The 23,901-nt window shown below is 41.3% G+C and overlaps 1 protein-coding gene across 3 annotated transcripts in view; it reads left to right on the top strand.

Moving 5' to 3' along the window:
• Positions 1-23,656, top strand: part of tbcelb (tubulin folding cofactor E-like b) — a 100,245-nt gene extending 76,589 nt beyond the window's left edge. For 2 of the 3 annotated variants that reach the window (XM_068054197.1, XM_068054199.1), the window contains one exon: positions 20,198-23,656. In XM_068054197.1, coding sequence (XP_067910298.1) covers positions 20,198-20,522 — 325 coding nt within the window. In that variant the 3' untranslated portion in view covers positions 20,523-23,656. The remainder of the gene's footprint in view (positions 1-20,197) is intronic. The other variant, XM_068054198.1, reaches the window with a different exon arrangement.
• The last annotated feature ends 245 nt before the right edge of the window (positions 23,657-23,901 follow it).

The raw sequence follows: 23,901 nt of genomic DNA, 5'->3' as shown, positions 1-23,901 counted from the left end.
ATGAGAAAGCACTTTTTTAAGCAGTGGATGGTAATGACCTGGAACTCGGTGCCCACAAGGATAGTGGAAGCGGAGACCATGACTTCAAGAGAAAGCTGGATGGCCACTTGAGAGAAATAGACTTGCAGGGCTATGGGAATCGAGTGGGGGAGTGGGATTGACTGTATAGCTCCTTGGAGAGCCGGCATGGGCCAAATGGCCTCCTCTTGTGCCATAAAGGACTTTGACTGCTTCTAAATTCCTCACCTCTGAAAACCCAGAACCATTTGGCCATGGAGATTTATCTATTCTAAGTCCCATTATTTTCTCCCGTAATTAAATTTTTAGAAAACTTTTATTGAATCTGATCAATTCCTCTTAATTTATTTTTAACTTCCCTTCTACCACTGTATTTATTCTCTTGAAAACTGATGCAAAGTGCTTGTTTAATAGATCTGCCATTACCTTGCTGTCTATTACAGTATCTGCATCTTTAATGGCCCGCATCTCCCTTTACCCCTGTTAATACGTTTATAAAAATATTTACTATATTCTTGATTTGTCTAAATACTTAATTGAACACCTCCCACTGTTTTTATGCAGGGTTAGGCTTGATTAGGGTTATTAACAGCTCAGCCCAGTTTAACATGTTCAGTTTACATCTCATTCCTTCAAAGCCAACCTTACTTAGTTTAGTGTTTGATTCTCCTGCTCGACCTTAATTCCAAATTCTATCATGTTATTGCTACTGTTTGCAAGATGCTTCCTTACTGTCATGCTATTAATTCTGGGTTGTTACTGATTACTAATACCCTTCTTATCTGCATAAACGTTTAACTCCAATTCCAAATATTATGTAATCGAGCAGGTTGATACAATACCGATCATGATGTTCCCCTCCACACAGTGGCAAGTTTTTTATTAGCATTTTGACCTAAGTGAGCAGCTGGTTATATACGAGTGTGTGGCATATGCCCCACATCAAAACATCTGGAAATGTTGATAAAATATGCTGGGTCTTTTTAACTGACCATTAGGTTGTAAGATCTTGAATAGAATTTTTAAACTATAACCTGTAACAACAGTTAGCCATCCATCCAAAATAACTCTTGCGTCAGTTATTAAATGAATAACTCAGATTGATGCAGATGGTGAGTGATAATGGGATGTAGTTCATATCAAACTCGAATAGAACTGCTGTATAACTTGAGAGTAATAACTAATTCTTGTACTTGGGTACCCTGCATCTCTCAACAGTTTCTAAATACCCTCAAACCCAGAAAAATACAGTCTTTAAGAACGAATAGTTTCAGTCTTTTTTTATGATGCAGAATATTACCAAATCTTTAAAGTCTGCACCTCATTATTTGCTTTATCATTGAGTAGAATTGCACAGTAATTGGCTGAAGTAATGTATCCTGACTTTTGCAGCTACTGGCTGTTTGTAAATTGCACAAAGGAACGATTCATTGTAAAATACTAATGTCATGCAACATGTCATCTTCTGACATTTAACCTTAGGAATGTGACTCTCAATTTTTCTCAGTCTTTGCGAGTAAATTTATATTGAACAGGCTATGACTGTTGGTAGAATCTCTGCTTTCTTAGTGAAAAGCTGTTTTGTTAAACATTTGATAGCTGTTTATAAGTTTGGGCAAGTATTTCTTGTGAAAGGAACAAAAAGCTTGTTTTAATAATTGAGGGACCATGAGACCCCAACAATGTAAAAAAAAAAAAAGTTAACGTTTCAGATTACTGACCTTCCAGAATAATTAGCAATTGCTGCTGTCTGAGAAAATGGGGGCAGTGGTTATGATCTGAAATTATTGAACTTTTGTTGAGTCCAGAAGGCTGTAAAGTGCCTAATCGAAAAATGAGGTGTTGTTCCTCAAGCTTCTGTTGCGTTTCATTAGAAAAGTGTAGTAGGCTGACATCGGAGTGAGAGTGTGGTGGAGAATTAAAATGGCTGGTAACCAGATGTTCAGAGTCAAGCATGCGAACTGAACTGGAGGCTTGTAATGTGAAGGCACCAGAGAACGTGAAATAGGTTTTCTATTATCGTCTCATAGCCAGTACCCATTTTTGCACATCCCCGCCCTCCACAAAACCCCACCATAGTATATTGCATATTAACAAATAACTCCACTTAGGTGATTGCCACTTTGGATTTAGGAGCAGTCTAGTGCTGCAGTTTTTCAATTTTCATCTGATATAAATCAATCTTCAATTGAGCAGATGGTAACTTAATGGTCAGATATCCAGGACACTATTCGAATGCACTTTAAATCAGGTACTTATGCTAGAGAAGGAGGACTTCAACTGCCCAGTGTCTGCCTGGCAGAGGACCAGGTAATATAGCCTACTCTGTAATCACTTGGTTTATTCTCATGTATGCTCTGAACATAAAAGTCACATTAAGATTGCTCCTGCCTGCAGACCACCTACCACTTGTACTGTCATGGAGCTTGAACTTATCTAATCTGCTGAAGATGTCCACTATGTACAGGGGTCACTTCTGGAAGAGAAGATTTGGGGGAATTTGTCCTGCTTCCAATCCAATGGAAGCACCTGTGTATCAATTAAATATTATTTGCATTGCTCTGCATTGATGGACTATATTCCACTATGATCCCAACAGTCCTTATAACCTTTAATTCAGTCCTTTTTAGCACAGATGTTTAGCCGGATCTTGATGTTTGATCATTGTTATTTTATCTGTGGGGGAAAAAGACAATTAAGTGAGCTAGAAGTTCTTTTTTGAGATGATGAAAGGGAATAGCAGTTGATCTAGATAAATTGTTCATTATAGTGAATGGTTCAATTATCAGGGGCCGCAAGTCAGTTTACAAAATCAGGAATAAGAAGGGCAGTTTGGCTGATCTTTCACATGAAAGTTCATAGAATTGTGGTACAAGTTAGAATGTAAGAATATTAAAGCAGCGGTATGGGTTCAGCATACAATTGATCTCTTTTTCTAAAGAGAAAAGAATGAGGTCTGCAATGAAATGGTGGGTAGTATGGTTAATATCTGTAAAGGATGAGGTTATTGGGCAGAATGGTATGTTCTGTTTGTCAAAAAAAACCTAATTTTGTTTTATTCCCTGCCAAAAGAAAGCTTTTCATCAATTGCATCCTATACCCAAAGTATGCATTAAACCAAGGTATAGGTATAAGGCTAAAGTAATGCATGCTTCATGTTTCCCTAGAACCTTGCTTACTCTGACCTATTAGTCCTTTTTAACACATCTGTATCCTCTCCCAAGCAGGCCAGGCTCTTATCCCGCTAACAAGGAAACCTTGCACAATGACTTCTGTATTTTGGTGCACACTGTCCTGTGATTGAGTTGCCCCTGCTCTCTGTGCAAATTTTGGAGTATAAAGCATGACATCTACTTTCTAGTACTTTGTTTGGATATTAAGATTGATTCAATTTAACTCCGTGCATTTGCAGTGCTAAATGTCTAGCTCTTGTTTCATATGGTTCAAGTGATCCTTTAAATCACAGACACTTTTGTTTTAAGATTTTTCCATTTGCACTGAATCAGCTTCAGAGAATTGCTTTCAGAATCTTTATGCATGTACAAATGGGATCATTGCACTTTTAGGAATTTTGGTATAGAGCTAGCAGTCTGGGAAAGTGGCAATCAGCCAAGGGACAAAGTAGGTTTGATTAACAGAATTGGAAATTACTGCTTGCTGAGGTATCATTTCAGACGCTGATTATCTCCATTTTGAGTTGGAAAGAAAGCTCATATTGTGCAAAACTGCAAATGGTTCTAACTAGGACTGACTCTTCTAGTGAAGTGCTGCTGGAGTGAAAGTGAAGCCGGTCAGGTTCAAATCTCCAGAGATTCACTCAGGTGCTGGAATGTTCCTGCCAAACAACAGCTCTCTGTTCCAGCTATGTATGAAGCAGATTCTCCCATGAACTGCTCATATTGCCTTATTCGAGGACAGGGACAGATTAGAATACTCCATAGACAGTGTTTCATTCTCACACTTGCTCTTTAAAACGCACAGGGACTAATCTTCAACTTTTGAGCTATTATCTGGACAATTACAAATTTGTTACTAAAATTATATTCCTTTCATAAACCACAAATCACTTTGTTTTAGCATTCTGCATTGACCTATTTAATCTTGTTTGATACATCAGAGTTGCTCAGTCACTATGGCTGTGCTTAGTATCTGAAACTGGGTCTTGAGGCTGTTTGTGTGATTGCTAGTGTGGGGCCTGTTGGGCTGACTCATTCTCACCGTGAAATGTTCCAGTGTCCAGTGCTGCTCATGCGAGGGCTGTTTGGGATGCTTGTTCAACCATTTTGTGCCTTTTCTCCATATTCCTTAACATCCTAGTTAAATATTTATCTCCCTTTTTAAATGCCTCAATTAACTTGCAGATCATGGGGTACTATGTTCCACATTCTCAGCCCTTGTGTGAAGAAGTTTTTCCTCTATTTGCTCCTAAGCTATTTAGCTCAAATTCTAAGATTGTTTCCCCTTGTCCTGCATTCCCTACTAGAAGGAAGAATATTCTAACCTACTCTAGCAACTCCCTTTGTTAGGTTAAATGCCTTGATCAGATTACCGTTCATCCTCCACATTTACAAGGAATATAACCCATGTTTTCCCAGTCTCAAAATATGGTCTGTTAATCCAGATATCAAGGTGAATAGTCCATGGCTTTCACAAAGATCAATATATTATTCCTAGGACAGGATGCCTAAAACTGAACACATTTCAAATGACATCTGATCAGCCCTCTTGAATAATTACACTCCGTTCCTTGCTTTTATATTCTTTACCTTACCTCTTAATGACTTGTGTATCTAAATTTCTAAACCCCTTTGCTCACATACCCCACACTTGGATCCCCATTTAGTTTGTTCTCTCAATTATTGTTCTTTCGTATAAAGTGGTGTCTCACTGCATGTTGTACCACACCTTCCATCATTAATCTATGCCCTTTTCATATTTCTGCTCTCTGACATTAACTGGTACCTCCATCTTTCATTCTATTTGCAAACTTGGAAGAAATGTAATCCTAATACCAATCTTTGAGGGGCAAACCTTGTCATGGCTTGCCACTCTAAGAATGGGAAAAACATCGGGAGGGTACAAATGCTTTTGAAGAGACAAGGAAAATGGCACAATATCATACATAAACATAAGCAAAACACTGCAAATGATGGAAATCTGAAATAAAGACAAACTGCTGGGAAAGACTCAGCAGGTCAGGCAGCATCTGTGCAAGAACTGACCAGAAGAAATAAATTCGGGTACTGCAAAGGGAATTTCAATAATTAGGTGATCAATTGCCGCAAGTACAGAATTCTATGATTGCTCTTGCTACTCTTTAGCATAGAAATAGTAAGAGTAATATATTTACATACATGGCTGGAGAGATGGTCCAGGAGGGAAGGGCAGATTGCTGGCAACAGTGGCCTGTACAGAATGCTCAGGCTTTACCAATGTCCTCATTATGAAAGTCGCTAGTGTTGTAAGATGGATTTAACTAATATGATGGGAGTAAAGAAAGAAACAGTGAGATGAGGTGCTTTTGAGGAGCATTATTAGAAGGTTTACTAGACTAATATCTAGAATGGGTGGATTGTCTAATGCTGAAAGGTTGGTCAGGGTAAGGCTTGTATCTGCTGGAGTTTAGAAGAGTAAGAGGTGACTTGATTGAAACGTATAAGATCCTGAGGGGTCTTGACAGGGTGGATGTGAAAAGGATGTTTCCTCTTGTGGGAAAACCGAGAACTAGGGGTCACTGTTTAAAAATAAGGGGTCGCCCTTTAAGACAGAGATGAGGAGAAATTTTTTTTCTGAGGGTCGTGAATCTTTGGAACTCTTGTCCTGAAAAGGCGGTGGAAGCAGAGACTTTGAATATTTTTAAGGCAGAGGTAGATAGATTCTTGATAAGCAAGGGGGTGAAAGGTTATTGGGCGTATGTGGGAATGTGGAGTTGAGATTACAATCAGATCAGCCATGATCTTGTTGAATGGCAGAGCAGGCTAGAGGGCCGAGTGGCCTACTCCTGCTCCTAGAATTTAAGGCACAGAAAGAGGTCACTTGGCCCATCGTGTCTGTGCCGACCGAAAAACAATCCACCTTAATTCGTATGTTCGTATTATAAAACAAAATATGACATCGAGCCACAAAACGCGATATTAAACCAGATGACCAAAGGTTTGGTCAAAGGGTTCGGTTTTAAGGAGTGTCTTAAAGCAGGAAAGCGAGGTGGAGAGGTGTAGGGAGGGTAGTCCAGAGATTGGGACCTAGACAAGTGAAGGCGCAGCCACCAATGGTAGAATGATTTAAAATCAGGGATGCATTAGAGCTCAGAATTAGAGGAGTGCAAATATCTTGGAGGCTTGTGAGGTTGGAGGAGATTAGAGAGAGAGGGGCGAGGCATTTGAAACCAACAATGAGAATTTTAAAATCAAGATATTGGTTGACTGGGAGCCAATGTAGATCAATGGGCACAGAGGTGATGGGGGAACAGGACTTGGTGCAAGTTAATACATGGTCAGCAGAGTTTTGGATGACCTCAAGTTTATGGAGAGTAGAATGTGAGAGACCAGCCAGGAGTGTGTTGGAATAGTCAAGTCTAGAGGTAATGAAGGAAAGATGAAAGGATAACCATCAGAAGGAAGAAGGATTAAAACTTGTTTTTGGCAAAAGGTGGGTTTGTATATATCAATGTAAATGCACAAAATGTCAATACATTTAGTGAGCTAAAGACATGAGTTTCTCTGGGAATAATATAGTGTTAGCAGAGAGGAGCTTTAGGCTAGAGAAGGACATTCATGGGTACAAAGCATTCATTAGAAGTTTAACCTTTTGCAGATCGACAAGTTTAACCTAACTTATCCACTTTTCAATTCAATCCCTCTAGAATTAAACCTCAGTGCTTGGTTTGCTTTTTTTATGGCCTTATTAACCTGTGTTGCTACTTTAATGATTTATGTATCTGTACCCCTAGATCCATTTGCTCCTCTACCCCATTTAGACTAATTACCCAAGCTGTATGTGGCCTCCTTATTCTTTATATAAAAATGCACCATTCTACTTGTTAATGTTTTCTTGCATTTTGTCACAATCTTCCTTTGTATCAACTACAGTCCCCAATTTGGTGTCACCCACAAATTTGGAAATTGTACTTCCAATTCCCGAACCCAAAGTGTAAAGTAATGTAAGCAATTAAGGAAAGAAGGGAATGTTTCTTCAATGTATCCTAGACTGCTTTCGCGATTAGAAAGTTTTTAGTCCAATGAGGAAGGAGGCAGTGGTCGATCTAGTTCCAGGAAAAGAAGTGGGGCAGGTGATATAACAGATATTGGGGAATATCTAGGAAGCCATAACAGGTTTGACACAAAAATTGAGACACAGCAAAGCCCAGAAAAATTGAGACGACAGTACATAAAGAATGAGATTGTTGAATTGGGAGGTGATTTGGGTGCAAACCAGATATATTCACACGGGAAAAGATAATGCAACGATAGCTTGAGTACATGGTAGAGACTCCCAGGTGCTGGGTCAGGACAAAGAAGCCCACTTCATTGGCGCCTTATCCACCAAGCCTTAGATTACGGGATGATATAGATGGGCAGAGCAGTGGAAAATGGAATTTAATCCTGAAGTGTGAGGTGATGCATTTTGGGAGGACTAACAATGCAAGGGGATATACAATGGATGGTAGGACCATGGGAAGTACAGAGGGTCAGAGGACCTTAGTGTGCTTGTTCATAGCTCACTGAAGGCAGCAGCACAGGTAGATAAGGGGGTTAGGCAGGCATATGGGATACTTGCCTTTATTAGCCAAGGCATAGAATACAAGAGCAGGGAGGTTATGATGGAGCTGTATAAAATGCTAGTTAGGCCACGACTGGAATACTGTGTACAGTTCTGGTCGCCACACTATAGGAAGGATGTTGCCTGGGCTGGAGCATTTCAGCTATGAAGAGAGACTAGATGGGCTAGTGTTGTTTTCCTTAGAACAGAGAAGGCTGAGGGGGACCTGATTGAGGTATACAAAATTATGAAGGGCATAGATAGGGTAGATGGGAAGAAACTTTTTCCCTTAGCGGAGGTGTCAATAACTAGGGGGCATAGATTTAAGGTAAGGGGCAGGTGGTTTAGAGGGGATTTTAGGGAAAAAAATTTCACCCAGAGGGTGGTTGGAATCTGGAACACATTGCCTGAAGGGGTGGTAGAGGCAGGAACCCTCACAACATTTAAGTATTTAGATGAGCACTTGAAGCACCATAGTATACAAGGCTATGGGCCAAGTGCTGGAAAATGGGATTAGAATAGATAGGCTTGATGGCTGGCATGGACACGGTGGGCCTGTTTCTGTGCTGTATGACTCTATGACCACCTTAAATACTCACCTTCCTGTGGCACTGGTGGATTGTGGTTATAGTGTGTACCATCTACAAGATGCACTGCAGCAACTTGCCAAAGTTTTTGCATATGGAACAGGAGCTGGAGTATGCCATTTGGCCCTTCAAGCTTGCTATGCTATTCAACAAGATTGTGGCTGATCTTCTTCAATTCCACCTTCCCACACTATATCCATTTCCCTTCATTCTTAGTACCCAAAAATCAATCGACCTCTTTCTTTAATATGCTCAATGACTCAGCATCCACAGCTCTCTGGGGTAGAGAATTTTAAACATTCACAACCCTTTGAGTGAAGAAATTTCTTCTCATCTTAGTCCTAAATGGCTGACCCATTATTCTGAAATTATGATCCCCGGATTGCAGATACCTTAGCCAGGGGTAACATTTTCTCAGTTATGGAGGTGCTGTCGAAGACTTGCCCTATCTAATAGCACTATGGGTGTACCTGCACCACACAGACTGCAGCAATTCAAGAAGTTGGCTCACCACCACCTTCTCAAGGACAATTATAGATGGATAATAAATGCACACATTCCATGAATGAATAAAAAAAATTGAAATGGAACTTGAAAAAGAGGCATAGATAAATATAAAGCTGTTATTACAGAAGAAAATCAAGCGGAATATACAAAATATGAAGGGGAAACAAATTTGAGACTATGAGGATGTATATACTGGTAAACAGTAAATCATTTCTAAACAGATAAAAGAGAAGGAATTGTTTGGATTAAGAAATAAATTGGAAGTCTTATGAGAGGTCAACTAACACTGGAGTACAAAATGATAACTTTGCTTCAGGATTATGATGGTGGAATGATCAGGCATTAATGGGAAGCTTTTAGATGCCATAGTGTGGGATAAATGTAATCCTCAGATTTGCTAATTAGGAACAGCAAGCATGGATCTGAAAACGGCAAGTTGTGCTTGACAAATTTAAGAGTCTGAGGAAGTAAGAATGCATTGATAAAGGAAATCCAGTGAATGCAGCAAGTAAAAGGCATATTATAAGGTTTAACAATAAATGAAGACAACTGACAGGAGAGGTGGTCCTAATGTGTCTTTCGGTTGCATGGGGTAATCCTGTATCAATCTGCATCCAACATTTATTTAAAAACATGAAGTTTTGAATAGAGATTGGTCCTCATCTAACCAATGAAGTTCTCGTTCCCATCCCATTCAAACATCTACCAAATTCACGATCATATTGAACAAATTTCACCGTCACAGCATTTAAAGAATTGTGAATATCATGTATTTAGAAACATGGTTGTAGAAAATAGCAGCAGGAGTAGGCCATTCGGCCCTTTGAGCCTGCTCCACCATTTATTATGATCATGGCTGATCATCCAACTCGGTAACCTGTTCCCGCTTTCGCCCCATACCCTTTGATCCCTTTAGACCCAAGAGTTATATCTAACTCCTCCTTGAAAACATACAATGTTTTGGCCTCAACTGCTTTCTGTGGTAGTGAATTCCACAGGTTCACCACTCTCTGGGTGAAGAAATTTCTCCTCATCTCAGTCCTGAAAGGTTTACCCCGAATCCTGAGACTATGACCCCTGGTTCTGGACTCCCCCACCATCGGGAACATCCTTCCTGTATCTACCCTGTCAAGTCCTGTTAGAATTTTAGAGGTTTCTATGCGATTTCCCCCCTCACTTGTCTGAACTCCAGCGAATATAATCCTAACCGACTCAATACGTCACTCCCGCCATCTGAGGAATCAGTCTGGTAAACCTTCGCTGCACTCTCTCTATAGTAAGAACATCCTTCCTCAGATAAGGAGACCAAAACTGCACACAATATTCCAGGTGTGGCCTCACCAAAGCCCTGTATAATTACAGCAAGACATCCCTGCTCCTGTACTCGAATCCTCTCGCTATGAAGGCCAACATATCACTTGCCTCATTTACCGCCTGTTGCAACTGCATGCTTGCCTTCAGCGACAGGTGTACGAGAACACCCAGGTCTCTCTACATATTCCCCTCTCTCATGGGATAGATTTCAAACAGATCTAGCAATGCAAAACTGGGCATCCATGAGGCGCTGTGGGCCATCAGCAGCAGCAGAATTGTACTCGACCACAATCTGCAACCTCATGGCCCAGCATATCCCCCACTCTACCATTACCATCAAGCCAGGAGACCAACCCTGGTTCAATAAAGAGTGCAGGAGGGCATGCTAGGAGCAGCACCAGGTGTACCTCAAAATGAGGTGTCAACCTGGTGAAGCTACAACCCAGGACTACTTGCATGCCAAACTGCATAAGCAGCATGCAATAGACAGAGCTAAGTGATCCCATAACCAACGGATCAGATGTAAGCTCTGCAGTCCTGCCACATTCAGCTGTGAATGGTGGTGGACAATTAAACAACTAACTGGAGGAGGTGGCTCCACCAATATCCCCATCCTCAATGATGGGGAGCCCAGCACATCAGTGCGAAAGATAAGGCTGCAGCATTTGCAACAATCTTCAGCCAGAAGTGCCGAGTCGATGATCCGTCTCGGCCCCCTCCTGAAGTCCCCAGCATTACAGATGCCAGACTTCAGCCAATTCAATTCACTCCCCGTGATATCAAGAAACGGCTGAAGGCACTGCATACTGCAAAGGCTATGGGTCCTGACAATATTCTGCCAATAGTACAGAAGACCTGTGCTCCAGAACTTGCTGCACCCCTAGTCAAGCTGTTCCAGTATAGTTACAACACTGGCATCTACCCGGCAATGATGAAAATTGCCCAGGTCTGTCCTGTACACAAAAAGCAGGACAAGTCCAACCCGGCCAATTACCGCCCCATCAGTCTACTCTCACTCATCAGTAAAGTGATGGAAGGTCTCATTAACAGTGCCATCAAGCAGCACTTGCTTAGCAATAACCTGCTCAGTGATGTTCAGTTTGGGTTCCGCTAGAGCCACTCAGCTCCTGATCTCATTATAGTCTTGGTTCAAACATGGACAAAAGAGCTGAACTCAAGAGGTGAGTTGAGAGTGACTGCCCTTGACATCAAGGCAGCATTTGACCGAGTATGGCATCAAGGAGCCTGAGTAAAACTGGAATGAATGGGAATCAGGGGGAAAACTCTCTGCTGGTTGGAGTCATACCTAGCGCAAAGGAAGATGGCTGTGGTTGTTGGAGGTCAATCATTTGAGGTCCAGGACATCACGACAGGAGTTCCTCAGGGTAGTGACTTTGGCCGAACCATCTTCAGCTGCTTCATCAATGACCTTCCTTCAATCATAAGGTCAGAAGTGGGGATGTTCGATGATGATTGCACAGTGTTCAGCACTATTCGTGACTCCTCAAATACTGAACCAGTCCGTATAGAAATGCAGCAAGACGTGGACAATATCCAGGCTTGGGCTGATAAGTGGCAAGTAACATTTGCGCCACACAAGTGCCAGGCAATGACCATCTCCAACAAGAGAGAATCTAACCATCTCCCCTTGACATTCAGTGGCATTACCATCGCTGAATCCCCCACTATCAACATCCCAGGAGCTACCATTGACCAGAAACTGAACTGGAGTAGCCATATAAATACCGTGGCTACAAGAGCAGGTCAGAGGCTAGGAATCCTGCGACAAGTAACTCACCTGACTCCCCAAAGCCTGTCCACCATCTACAAGACACAAGTCAGGAGTGTGATGGAATACTCTCTACTTGCCTGGATGGGTGCAGCTCCAACAACACTCAAGAAGCTCGACACCATCCAGAACAAAGCAGCCCGCTTGAGTGGCACACCATCCACAAACATTCACTCCCTCCACCACCGGCGCACAGTGGCAGCAGTGTGTACCATCTACGAGATGCACTGCAGCAATGCACCAAGGCTCCTTCGACAGCACCTTGCAAACCCGCGACTTCTACCACCTTGAAGGACAAGAGCAGCAGATGCATGGGAACATCACCACCTGCAAGTTCCCATCCAAGTCACACACCATCCTGATTTGGAACTATATTGCCGTTCCTTCACTGTCGATGTGTCAAAATCCTGGAACTCTCTAACAGCACTGTGGGTGTACCTACTTCACATGGACTGCAGCGGTTCAAGAAGGCAGCTCACCACCACCTTCTCAAGGGCAATTAGGGATGGGCAATAAATGCTGGCCTGGCCTGTGACGCCCACATCCCATGAATGAATTTTTAAAAAAAAAATTTATAGCCATTCAGATAATAATCTGCCTTCCTGTTTTTGCTACCAAAGTGGGTAACCTCACATTTATGCACATTATACTGCATCTGCCATGCATTAGCCCACTCACTCAACTTGTCCAAATCACCCTGATGCCTGACTGCATCCTCCTCACAGCTCACCCTCCCACCCAGTTTTGTCATCTGCAAATTTGGAGATATTACATTTAGTTCCCTCATCTAAATCATTAATATATATTGTGAATAGCTGGGGTCCTAGCACCGACCCCTGCAGTACCCCACTAGTCACTGCCTGCCATTCAGAAAAAGACCCATTTATCCCTAGTCTTTGTTTCCTGTCTGCCAACCAATTTTCTATCCATCACAATACATTACCCCCAATCCCATGCGCTTTAATTTTACCTGCTAATCTCTTATGTGGGATTTTGTCGAAAGCCTTCTGAAAGTCCAAATAAACCACATCCACTGGCTCTCCCTCATCAACTCTACTAGTTACATCCTCGAAGAATTCTAGTAGATTTGTCCAGTGTGATTTCCCTTTCGTAAATCCATGCTGACTCTGTCCAATTCTATCACTTCTCTAAGTGCTGTGCTATAAAATCTTTGATAATGGACTCCAGAATTTTCCCCATTACCGACATCAGGCTGACTGGTCTACAATTCCCTGCTTTCTCTCTACCTCCCTTTTTAAATAGTGGGGTTACATTAGCTACCCTCCAATCTGTAGGAACTGTTCCAGAGTCTATAGAATCTTGGAAGATGACCAGCAATGCATCCATTATTTCTAGAGCCACTTCCTTAAGTACTCTGGGATGCATATCATCAGGCCCTGGGGATTTATCGGCCTTCAATCCCATCAATTTCCCCAACACCATTTCTCTACTAATACTGATTTCCTTCAGTTTCTCTCTCTTACTAACCCCAACATTTCTGGTATGATATTTGTGTCCTCCTTTGTGAAGACAGAACCAAAGTATGCATTTAGTTGGTCAGCCATTTCTTTATTCCTGATAATAAATTCCCCTTCACATACCAATAGAAACTTTTACAGTCAGTTTTATGTTCCCTGCAAGCTTACTCTCGTACTCTATTTTCCTCTTCTTAATCAATCCCTTGGTTCTCCTTTGCTGAATTCTAAGCTGCTCCCAATCCTCAGGTCTGTTTTTTCTGGTGAATTTATATGCCTCTTTCTTGGATCTAATGCTATCTCTAATTTCCCTTGTAAGCTATGGTTTGGCTACCTTTCCCGTTTTACTTTTGCATCAGACAGGGATAAGCAATTGTTGCAGTTCATCCATGCACTCTTTAAATGTTTGCTATTGCCTTTCCACCATCGTCCCTTTCAGTAATGTTTCCCAATCTGTCATAGCAATTAAATCATAAATTTCACTGTGTTACAACAAACCATGATAATCTATTTAAAACAAAAGGAGGAGGTTTCTGGGTTCAAGTGGCATTTATTGTGAAGGAAATTAGAGTATGATAGAAAGCTAGCTAGAAATGTAAAAATGGATAGAGTCACTAAAGTGAGCATTGGTCCTCTGGAGAGAGTGTCTGGAATTAATAATGAGAAATAAGGAAATGGTGGAAGCGTTGAACAGATATTTTGTGTTTATCTTCACTGTAAAAGACACAAGTAACATCCCAGAAATACTTGTCAATCAAGAGGTGAAAGGGAGGGAGGAACTTAAAACAGTTACAATCACCAGGGAAAGGGTACTGAGGAAACTAAAGGCTGACAAGTCCCCAGGACCCGATGGCCTGTGTCCTAGAGTCTTAAAAGAAATAACTGCTGAGATAGTAGATGCATTGGTTGCAATTTTCCAAAATTCCCTAGATTCTGGAAAGGTTCCATGAGATTGGAAAATAGTGAATGTAACTCCTTTTTTCAAGAAAGGAGGGAGACAGAAAGCAGGAAACTACAGACCAGTTAGCCTAACATCTGTCATAGGGAAAATGCTGGAATCTATTAAGGAGGTAATAGCAGGGTTAATGCAATCAGGCAGAGTCAGCATGGCTTTGTGAAAGGGAAATTGTGTTTGACTAATTTATTAGAGTTCTTTGAGGAAGTAACAAGGGGAACCTGTAGATGTGGTGTACTTGAATTTCCAAAAGGCATTTGATAAGGTGCCACATTAAAGGTTACTACACGAAATAAGAGCTCATGGTGTAGGGGGTAACAAATTAGCATGGTTGGCTAACAGGAAACAGAGAGTCGGGATAATTGGGTCATTTTCAGGTTGGCAGGCTGTAACTAGTGGGGTGCCACAGTGATCATTGCTGGGGCCTCAACTATTTACAATCTATATCAATGTTTTGGATGAAGGGACTGACTATAGTTGCTGAGTTTCTGATGACATAAAGATAGGGACGTAAGTTGTGAAGAGGACATGAGTCTGCAAAGGGATCGAGATAGGTTAAGTGAGTGGGCAAAAATTTGGCAGCTGGAGTATAATGTGGGAAAATGTGAACTTGGCGGCTTTGGCAGGAAGAATAGAAAAGCAGTATATTATTTAAATGGAGTGAGATTGCAGAACTCTGTGGTACAGAGGGATCTGGGTGTCTTGATACATGATTCACAAGATGTTAGTACACAGGTCATTTGTCATTTATTGCAAGGTGAATGGAATATAAAAGTAGGGAAGTTTTGCTATAGTTGTATAGGGCGTTGGTGAGACCACATTTGGAGTATTGCGTACAATTTTGGTCTCCTTACTTAAAGGCTGTAACTGTATTAGAAGCAGTTCAGACAAGGTTCACTCGACTGATTCCTGGGATGAAGGGGTTATCTTATGAGGAAAGGTTGGGCAAGTTGGGCCTGTATCAATTGGAGTTTAGAAGAATGAGAGGTGATCTTATTGAAACATATAAAATCCTGAGGGGACTTGACAGAGTGGATGCTGAGAGAATGTTTCCCCTTATGGGAGAGACCAGAACTAGGGGGACACAGTTTAAAAATCAGGGGTCTCGTATTTAAGATAGAGATGAGGAGAAATTTTTTCTGAGGGAAACTAGAGACCAGTGAGTCTCACGTCAGTGGTAGGGAAACTATTGGTGAAAATTCTGAAGGAGAGAATCTATCTCCACTTGGAGAGGCAAAATTTGATCAGGAATAGTCAGCATAGCTTTGTCAGAGGGAGGTCCTGCCTAACAAATTTGATTGAATTTTTTGAGCATGTGACCAGGTGTGTAGATGAGGGTAGTGCAGTTGATGTAGTTTACATGGATTTTAGCAAAGCCTTTGACAAGGTCCCACATGGGAGACTTATCAAGAAAGCAAATGCACATGGGATACAGGGTAACTTGATAAGGTGGATTCAAATTTGGCTTAGCTGTAGGAGACAGAGTGATGACAGACGGCTGTTTTAGTGACTGGAAGCCAGTGTCCAGTGGCGCACCACAGGGATCTGTGCTGGGTCCCCTATTGTTTGTCATTTATATAATGACATAGATGACTATGTGGGGGGTAGGATCAGTAAGTTCGCGGATGACACAAAGATTGGCCGAGTGATTAACAGTGAGGTTGAGTGTCTTGGGTTACAGGAAGATATAGATGGGATGGTCAATTGGGCAGAAAAGTGGCAGATGGAATTTAACCCTGAAAAGTGTGAGGTGATACACTTTGGAAGGAGTAATGTGACACGGAAGTATTCAATGAATGGCCTGATACTGGAAAGTTCCGAGGAACAAAGGGACCTTGGCATGTTTGTCCATAGATCTCTGAAGGCAGAAGGGCAGGTTAATAGGGTGGTGAAAAAGGCATATAGGACACTTGCCTTTAACAATCGAGGCATAGATTACAAAAGAAAAAAAAAAAGCAGGGAGGTCATGTTGGAGTTGTATAGAACTTTGGTAAGGCCACAGCTGGAGTACTGTGTGAAATTCTGGTCGCCACATTATAGGAAGGATGTGATTGCACTGGAGGGGTGCAGAGGCGATTCACCAGGATGGTGCCTGGTATGGAACATTTAAGCTATGAAGAGAGGTTGGATAGGCTTGGGTTGTTTTCGCTGGAGCAGAGAAGACCGAGGGGTGACCTGATTGAGGTGTACAAGATTATGAGGGGCGTGGACAGGGAGCAGCTGTTCCCCTTAGCTGAAGGGTCAGTTACTAGGGAACACAAGTTTAAGGTGAGGGGCAGGAGGTTTAAGGGGAATTTGAGGAAGAACATTTTTACCCAGAGGGTGGTGACAGTCTGGCACTGCCTGGGAGGGTGGTAGAGGCGGGTTACCTCACATCCTTTAAAAAGTACCTGGATGAGCACTTGGCACGTCATAACATTCAAGGCTATGGGCAAGTGCTGGCAAATGGAATTAGGTAGACAGGTCAGTGTCTTTAATGCATCGGTGCAGACTTGATGGGCTGAAGGGCCTCTTCTGCGCTGTATTATTCTGTGATTCTGTGAGGGTCTTTAGTCTGTGGAATTCTATTCCCCAGAGAGCAGCAGAGGCAGGATCATTGAATATTTTTAAGGCTGAGATTGATTGATTCTTGATTGATAAGGGAGTCAAAGGTTATAGCAAGTAGACAGGAAAGTAGAGTTGAGGACACAGTCAAATCAGCCATGATCTTATCAAATGGCACAGAAGGCTCAAGGGGCCGAATGGCCTACTCCTCCTAGTTCGTATGTTCATACTCAAAAACTATTGTAAAAAGCTAACTATAAGCAGGTCACATTCTTTACCAGTGGTTGAATGTGAGTACGGAGCAACCTACAAATGTGTTTGTCTTCATTTCCTGTCTCTGCGCTTGTGAACACCTGTCCGTGTTTAGACACAGCTCTCACTGCATCTACAGAGTTTGTTGGAATTGTCAGACAGCGCCATGCTAGCCTTGCAAGGTGGGGGAATTCTGCATTCCACAAAGTTCCAAAACTGCAGGCAAAGTACAATCTGCTTCTTTTGCAATGCGTTTATAAGCAGGAATTTCCAGCCTATAGTTCTGGTGAAGGCCAGGAATCACATCAAATCGCGTTTATATCTATCATCAATAGGTGCATTTGTGCAGCGTCAACAATACACACAGCTTTCAGGAACACCGCAGAAGGTTGTTGAAAACTCTGAGCCACTTTTTCTTCACTACTTGACTCTTCACTCCAGCAGTAATACTGTTTGAGCTCTTTTTCCATGCAAGAAAACACCTATTGAGCACGGCATTTAATTCAGCGTCATCAGAGTGTTGTTCATTTGACTGTGCTTCAGCCCAGAACAGGACATCCATTACTTTATTGTAAATTTTGTGAATCGTGACATGTAAAGATTCAAACCACATGATTAAGTCCATCATGTGTGTAGCATTCTTGGCAACAAACTGAACCTCATCATTAAGCTGGGCATCATCTAGAAAGGTTACAATGTCTATTAAAACCTGTGTTTTCGGTGTCTGTGAGCTCTTCTGAGATGAAGTCTGAATAGTATTTCAGGTGAACTGCATGATATTGTACTGCCTAAAACCAAGAATTCCAATTTGTAATTACTGGCTTTGGAGGAAGGGCGATGTTTTGTTCCCCAATTTCAAGCCGCATTTGTAGTGTGTTGCCTGTATCAAGCTAGCAGCTAGGGCACTGTTCGAAGATTTTTTAAAATAGCTGTCCAGTTTATCAACTTTACCAAAGTCGCTTTTCCACAGCTCACTGACGAGAAATTATATGTGCATTGCATGTAATATGGACAGCATTAGGCATTACACCTTGGAGCTCAGATTTGAAAGATTTTGTCATGTAAGTTGCAATGTCACTAATGAAAGCAGACACTTAGTTAAAATCTGCACCGTATTTTGAAACAGTTTTATCACTTGGAAAACTGGTGTAATTAACAGCTTCTGTTAAGTGGACACAGTCCACAGTCTGCGAGCAATGTAAAATTGTATAGGGCTTTGGTGAGACTGCACCTGGAATATTGTGTGCAGTTTTGGTCTCCATATTTAAGAAAGGAGGCAGTGCAGCAAAGATTTACTAAACTGGTCCCTGGGATCAGGGGGTTGTCCTATGATGAGAGGCAGTAAATTGGGCCTATATTCTGTGGAGTTTAGAAGAATGGGAGGCGATCTAATTGAAACATACAAGATTCTGAAAGGGCTTGATAGGGTAGAAACTGAGAGATTGTTTCCGCTGGTCGGGGAATCAAGAACGCGGGGCATGGTCTAAGGATAAGGGCTGATCATTCAGGACTGAGATGAGGAGAAATTGCTACACTCAAAGGGCTGTGAATCTTTGGAATCCTCTACCCCAGAGGGTTGTGGATGCTCCAATGTTGAATATGTTTAAGGCTGGAATAGATTTTTGGTCTCTCAGGGAATCGAGAGATATGGAGAGCAGGCAGGAAAGTGGAATTGAAGCCCAAGATCAGCCATGACCGTATTGAATGGCGGAGCAGGCTCGATGGGCCATATGGTCTACTTCTACTCCTATTTCTTATGTTCTTGTGAGCACTGTCGTTAGCTTTCCTGACCATACAACTTCAGCCTTACCAGACACAAAATCAAACAAAGCAAGCAGCACATAGTTGTCTTGCTGATCGGTGGACTTATCACAAATAATTGCAAAAGACTCGCATGCGTTAATCTAAGTCTTCATGTCTTCACAATGTGTAGCAAAATTTGCGCCACAAGTGCCAGGCAGTGACCATCTCTAACAAGAGAGAATCTAACCATCTCCCCTTGACATTCAATGGCATTACATTCGCTGAATCTCCCCACTATCAACATCCTGGGGGCTACCATTGACCAGAAACTGAACTGGAGTAGTCATATAAATACCATGGCTACAAGAGCAGGTCAGAGGCTAGGAATCCTGAGGCGAGTAACTCATCTCCTGACTCCCCAAAGCCTGTCCACCATCTACAAGGCGCAAGTCAGGAGTGTGATGGAATACTCTCCACTTGCCTGGATGGGTGCAGCTCCAACAACACTCAAGAAGCTCAACACCATCCAGGACAAAGCAGCCCGCTTGATTGGCACACCATCCACAAACATTCACTCCCTCCACCACCGACGCACAGTGGCAGCAGTGTGTACCATCTACAAGATGCACTGCAGCAACGCACTAAGGCTCCTTAGACAGCACCTTCCAAACCTGCGACCTCTACCACCTCGAAGGACAAGAGCAGCAGATGCATGGGAATATCACCACCTGCAAGTTCCCGTCCAAGTCACACACCATCCTGACTTGGAACTATATCGTCGTTGCTTTACTGTCGCTGGGTCAAAATCCTGGAACTCCCTTCCTAACAGCACTGTGGGTGTACCTACCTCACATGGACTGCAGTGGTTCAAGAAGGCAGCTCACCACCACCTTCTCAAGGGCAATTAGGGATGGACAATAAATGCTGGCCTGGCCAGTGACGCCCACATCCCATGAATGAATTTAAAAAAGAGCCTTATATGGGTAAAGGAGGAAGTTACAGTCAAAGATTTGTCCTATACATGTTCCAAATGCTATTAATGGATTCAGTAAACTGAATGTGGATCTAGACTTAATGCGTAGATCAAAATTAGTTTAAAAGAAGATTGCTGCACCTTGGGTGACGGATTGGCCATTATGTTCTAAAATAGTCAGCACTAACATTTGGGCTCGATCCCAGTGAGTTTGAATATTGAATGCAATATACTGCAGGTTTTTTACCATCTGAAATTAACTGCTCTGCATTTATTTTCTAGATACCATGAACTGGTAACACAATATGGTGTGCTGGAACCATTGGCAGTGGTTGACCTTCGACCCCAGAGCCGTGCTAAGGTTGAAGTTCACTTTGAAGGTAAAGTTGAAGTCATGAATATTCGTCTCGATCAGACAGTGGCTGATCTGAAGAAGCAACTTCGAACTGTTGTACAGTTACCGGCCAATAACATGCGCTTGTACTACATTGATCAAGACATGGTAAAGGCTTTTGGGCCTGAAGAAATGAAATTCAGCACGCGTGCTCTTCACTCGTTTAGTATTCGAGACGGAGATGAGATTCATGTAGAACCAAAAACAAAATAGTCTTGTGAATTTACTCACAATCTTTGCACTTTTTACACAAGTATTTTGGTTGTTAATGAAAGTGTTGCTGGGTCACAGTGCTTTTTCACAACTGTAATTGTTAAGGGGTTATTGATCCAACACATAGGTACTGATTATTGCTGGAACTAGTTCACAAAACAATCAAAGTTCCTGCCTTTAATGAAGAAAGTTTCTATGAAGGACACAGAAACCCATATGACACAACCCTGTAATAACAGATCCTGAGATCACCATCACTCTTGGCATTAGAGGCATGTGATATGATTATTGAAAACAGCAGTGTAAAGGATCACTAATTACTGTGCAATGTATGAAATGAAGGATCGACGTTGAATGAGGTTACACAGATCTAGGATTACACCCTGTGATACTTTGTTTAACTACCAATCACTCAACTTTTGTGAACATAAGTCATCAGTATCATGCAGTACAAGTGAGATTTTATGTTTGCTTATTGTAAACGTACCTACGGATATTAGAAAGATGGGGTAAGAAACAGAGCACAAAATTGTTCTTCCTCGTAGTCAAAACTTTATAATATCTTGTCATTGATACATGAAATAGTGACCTAAAGTTAAACCATTTATTAGTTTCGCACAGTTGCATCACCACCTGCCATCAGCAATGTAGGGAATTATCCTTCTTTCAAAACAGGTTTTTAGATACGTGACTGCATTATGAATTTCAACAGTAAGTTTCAAAAGGGAATTGGATATACACTTATAAAGGAAAACATTTGCAGGGCTGGAGGACAGAGCAAGGAAGTAGGACTGATTGGATAGCTCTTTCAAAGGCACAATGGGCTGAATGGCTACCTCTTCTGTGCTGTATTGTCTGTGACCATTTTAATATTACCAAAACGTGAATGAGTATGATTTCTGAATCATTGGCAATTCATTTTAACAGAATCCATTTCTTAGCACTTACAGTAGTTGAATTAAGTGTTTACCAAGTAGGCAGTCAGTATTAATCTGCACCTTGAACACAATGCTACATAATGAATATATACACACTGGCCACAATGTTATAGAAACTGCATTTACACTACGGCAGTACTTTATAAGTTGTATACGTGCAGTATGTGGTTTCTGCATTGCATTCAGTGTGTAGACTGTGCAATATACACATACATTTAATAATATGAGCAGTAATGTATTGAAAGAATCATATGGTCCCATAAATGGTAAGAACAAACCTCAAATGTTTTCACACCATGATTTTCAACCAAATGCTAAAGGCTTGGGACGTGCTTCAAAAGTTGTATTATTCCATTTAATATTGTATTTTGTTACTTGCGAATGTGTTTAATGTATTGTTCACAGAAATATAATTCTCTTGGTAACTTTTTTTGGCTGATGGTGTGGACCCATGTTATCATCTGATAGGGAATGACTGTTGTGTAGATAATCACATCTCAAGACTCATTTTCTCCCATGGTTTTATAATGCTGTCCTTGGCCTTCTTGGGGAGATGTTTATGCTGCAATATTACCCTGTCACTGTTCATCAAATCATGGAACTCTGTTTGCTGTAATGGAAGGAGCTGAATTGTGTTCTGGAGCGAGGCTCCATGTAAAGCAAAGTCAAGGTGGATGCCTAAGCAGGCAATTGAGAGTTAAAGGAGCAATGTTCCTCGTTGCTTTTCCATTATACAGATATGCAGAACATGCTGTTTGTATGTGGAAATTTGTTACATTCAAAGGAAAACTGCACCTAAGGTGAGTAATCACCATTTGGCTGCAGTTTGCAATAAAATTGATCAAACCGAAATAATTCATTCCATATACTTGCACATGTTGAACTGTGACAAAACTTTTCCTTTTTGTGACCTTTAAGATTTATTTGCTACCTTATTGTTTGAACAATGTGTGAAATCAGGAACCTGGTGTAAATAGTTATGACTTTATCCCCTTAATGATGTTTGAAATACTTTATATGAAAGAATTTCAATCATTTTGGGACTCTGAAGGTGAATTGGTCTGTAAACTCAGATTGCTTCTGTGAAAATTTTAAATGTTGAGGGTTTCTGCTGTGATGCAATGATGTCACTAGATATCAGAGGGGGAATTTTAAAAATTGAGAGAAATGTCCAACAAGCAACTAATACTGAACTGGCAGAGATCAAGGCTGCAGCCATCCATCTGCAATCAGTAGTTATGGTATTGATTCATAGCTGGTGTCCAACTCCTGTCCACCCAATTGTAGTATTTTGTCTGCTTGCATAACTCTGAGCAGTTAATTTTAATGTATTGAAAGTGAGGGGCAAGGTCTGCACTTTCAAAGCATTTAAAATAACTGTTACTTTATAGTGTCCTGAAGATTCATAGCCTCATGGATACTTTCCCAGTTGGGCTGAACACTGGAGTTATACTCCATACAGGGTCCAGTAACATGATGAGCCAACCTCCCTCAGCTCCAGAATCCAGTCAGGATCTGACTCTACTGTTATTATCACCTTGTTGCTTGCTACTGAGTGCAGCCTCTCACACTCAACATTACTTCTTGCTTGCAGAATGTTAAGGGAGCTGATAGGTCAAAGGATCAGACAGCTTTCAAGCAGCTTCCATTTCTTTCCTATCACTAACCAGATGAAATGTAAATGTCATAATATGAAATTGGAGATTTGAAGACTATAACATTTCTTTTACTATGTAAAACTTGTAATTTTTTTAATTTTTGGCTCACCTTCCTCATAGATGTTACTACTATAAGTTGGATGTCCTGGTTCTGGAAGTAGGAGCAACTATACCACTTGTGCCCTTCCTCCTTCTATGCTGTAACCATTCTATGATTCTAACACATCCATTGCTGTGCCTCTTCGAGGTGCCTTTATTGCTGTATCCATTTCTGTGTCTCATCACTGGTCTCGGTATTTTATGTTGTTGTCTTGTGTTATTCTAGAACCTGCATGTTAATCGAGCTTAACTCATTCTGTATCTGAAACATTAATCTAAAGCTTTCCCTTAATGAATTATTGAGTCAGTCTCAACTATCTGCATGTAAATCAATTTAATTTTAGTAAGGGAGTGAGCATATTACAATTTTAATTACTGACTGAAATTATAGGGAATATTTTAAGTACTGTACAGCTTAATGAATTATCATGTTCAATAAAAAGCTCAATTTCAATACAAAGGATTGCAACTGATCTTTTGAGTGTTAGGATTGTGGTTAAACACACCAGTGCAGTTTCCCTTACTTTAAATCCTGTAGATTTTGTTTCTGTTGCTAAGGGGATAAATCTCTTTTACACTCCATCACACCATCAACCAAAATAAGCCTTTTTTTATAAATTTCCGAACCTGCTGCCTGGGAATCCAGAAGTGTTGTATTTATGTAGACTTATAGATTGAAAATAC

Source organism: Heterodontus francisci, chromosome 22 (assembly GCF_036365525.1).
Source record: "Heterodontus francisci isolate sHetFra1 chromosome 22, sHetFra1.hap1, whole genome shotgun sequence".
NCBI classification, from domain to species: domain Eukaryota; kingdom Metazoa; phylum Chordata; class Chondrichthyes; order Heterodontiformes; family Heterodontidae; genus Heterodontus; species Heterodontus francisci.
This window is presented reverse-complemented; position numbering and strand designations above follow the sequence as displayed.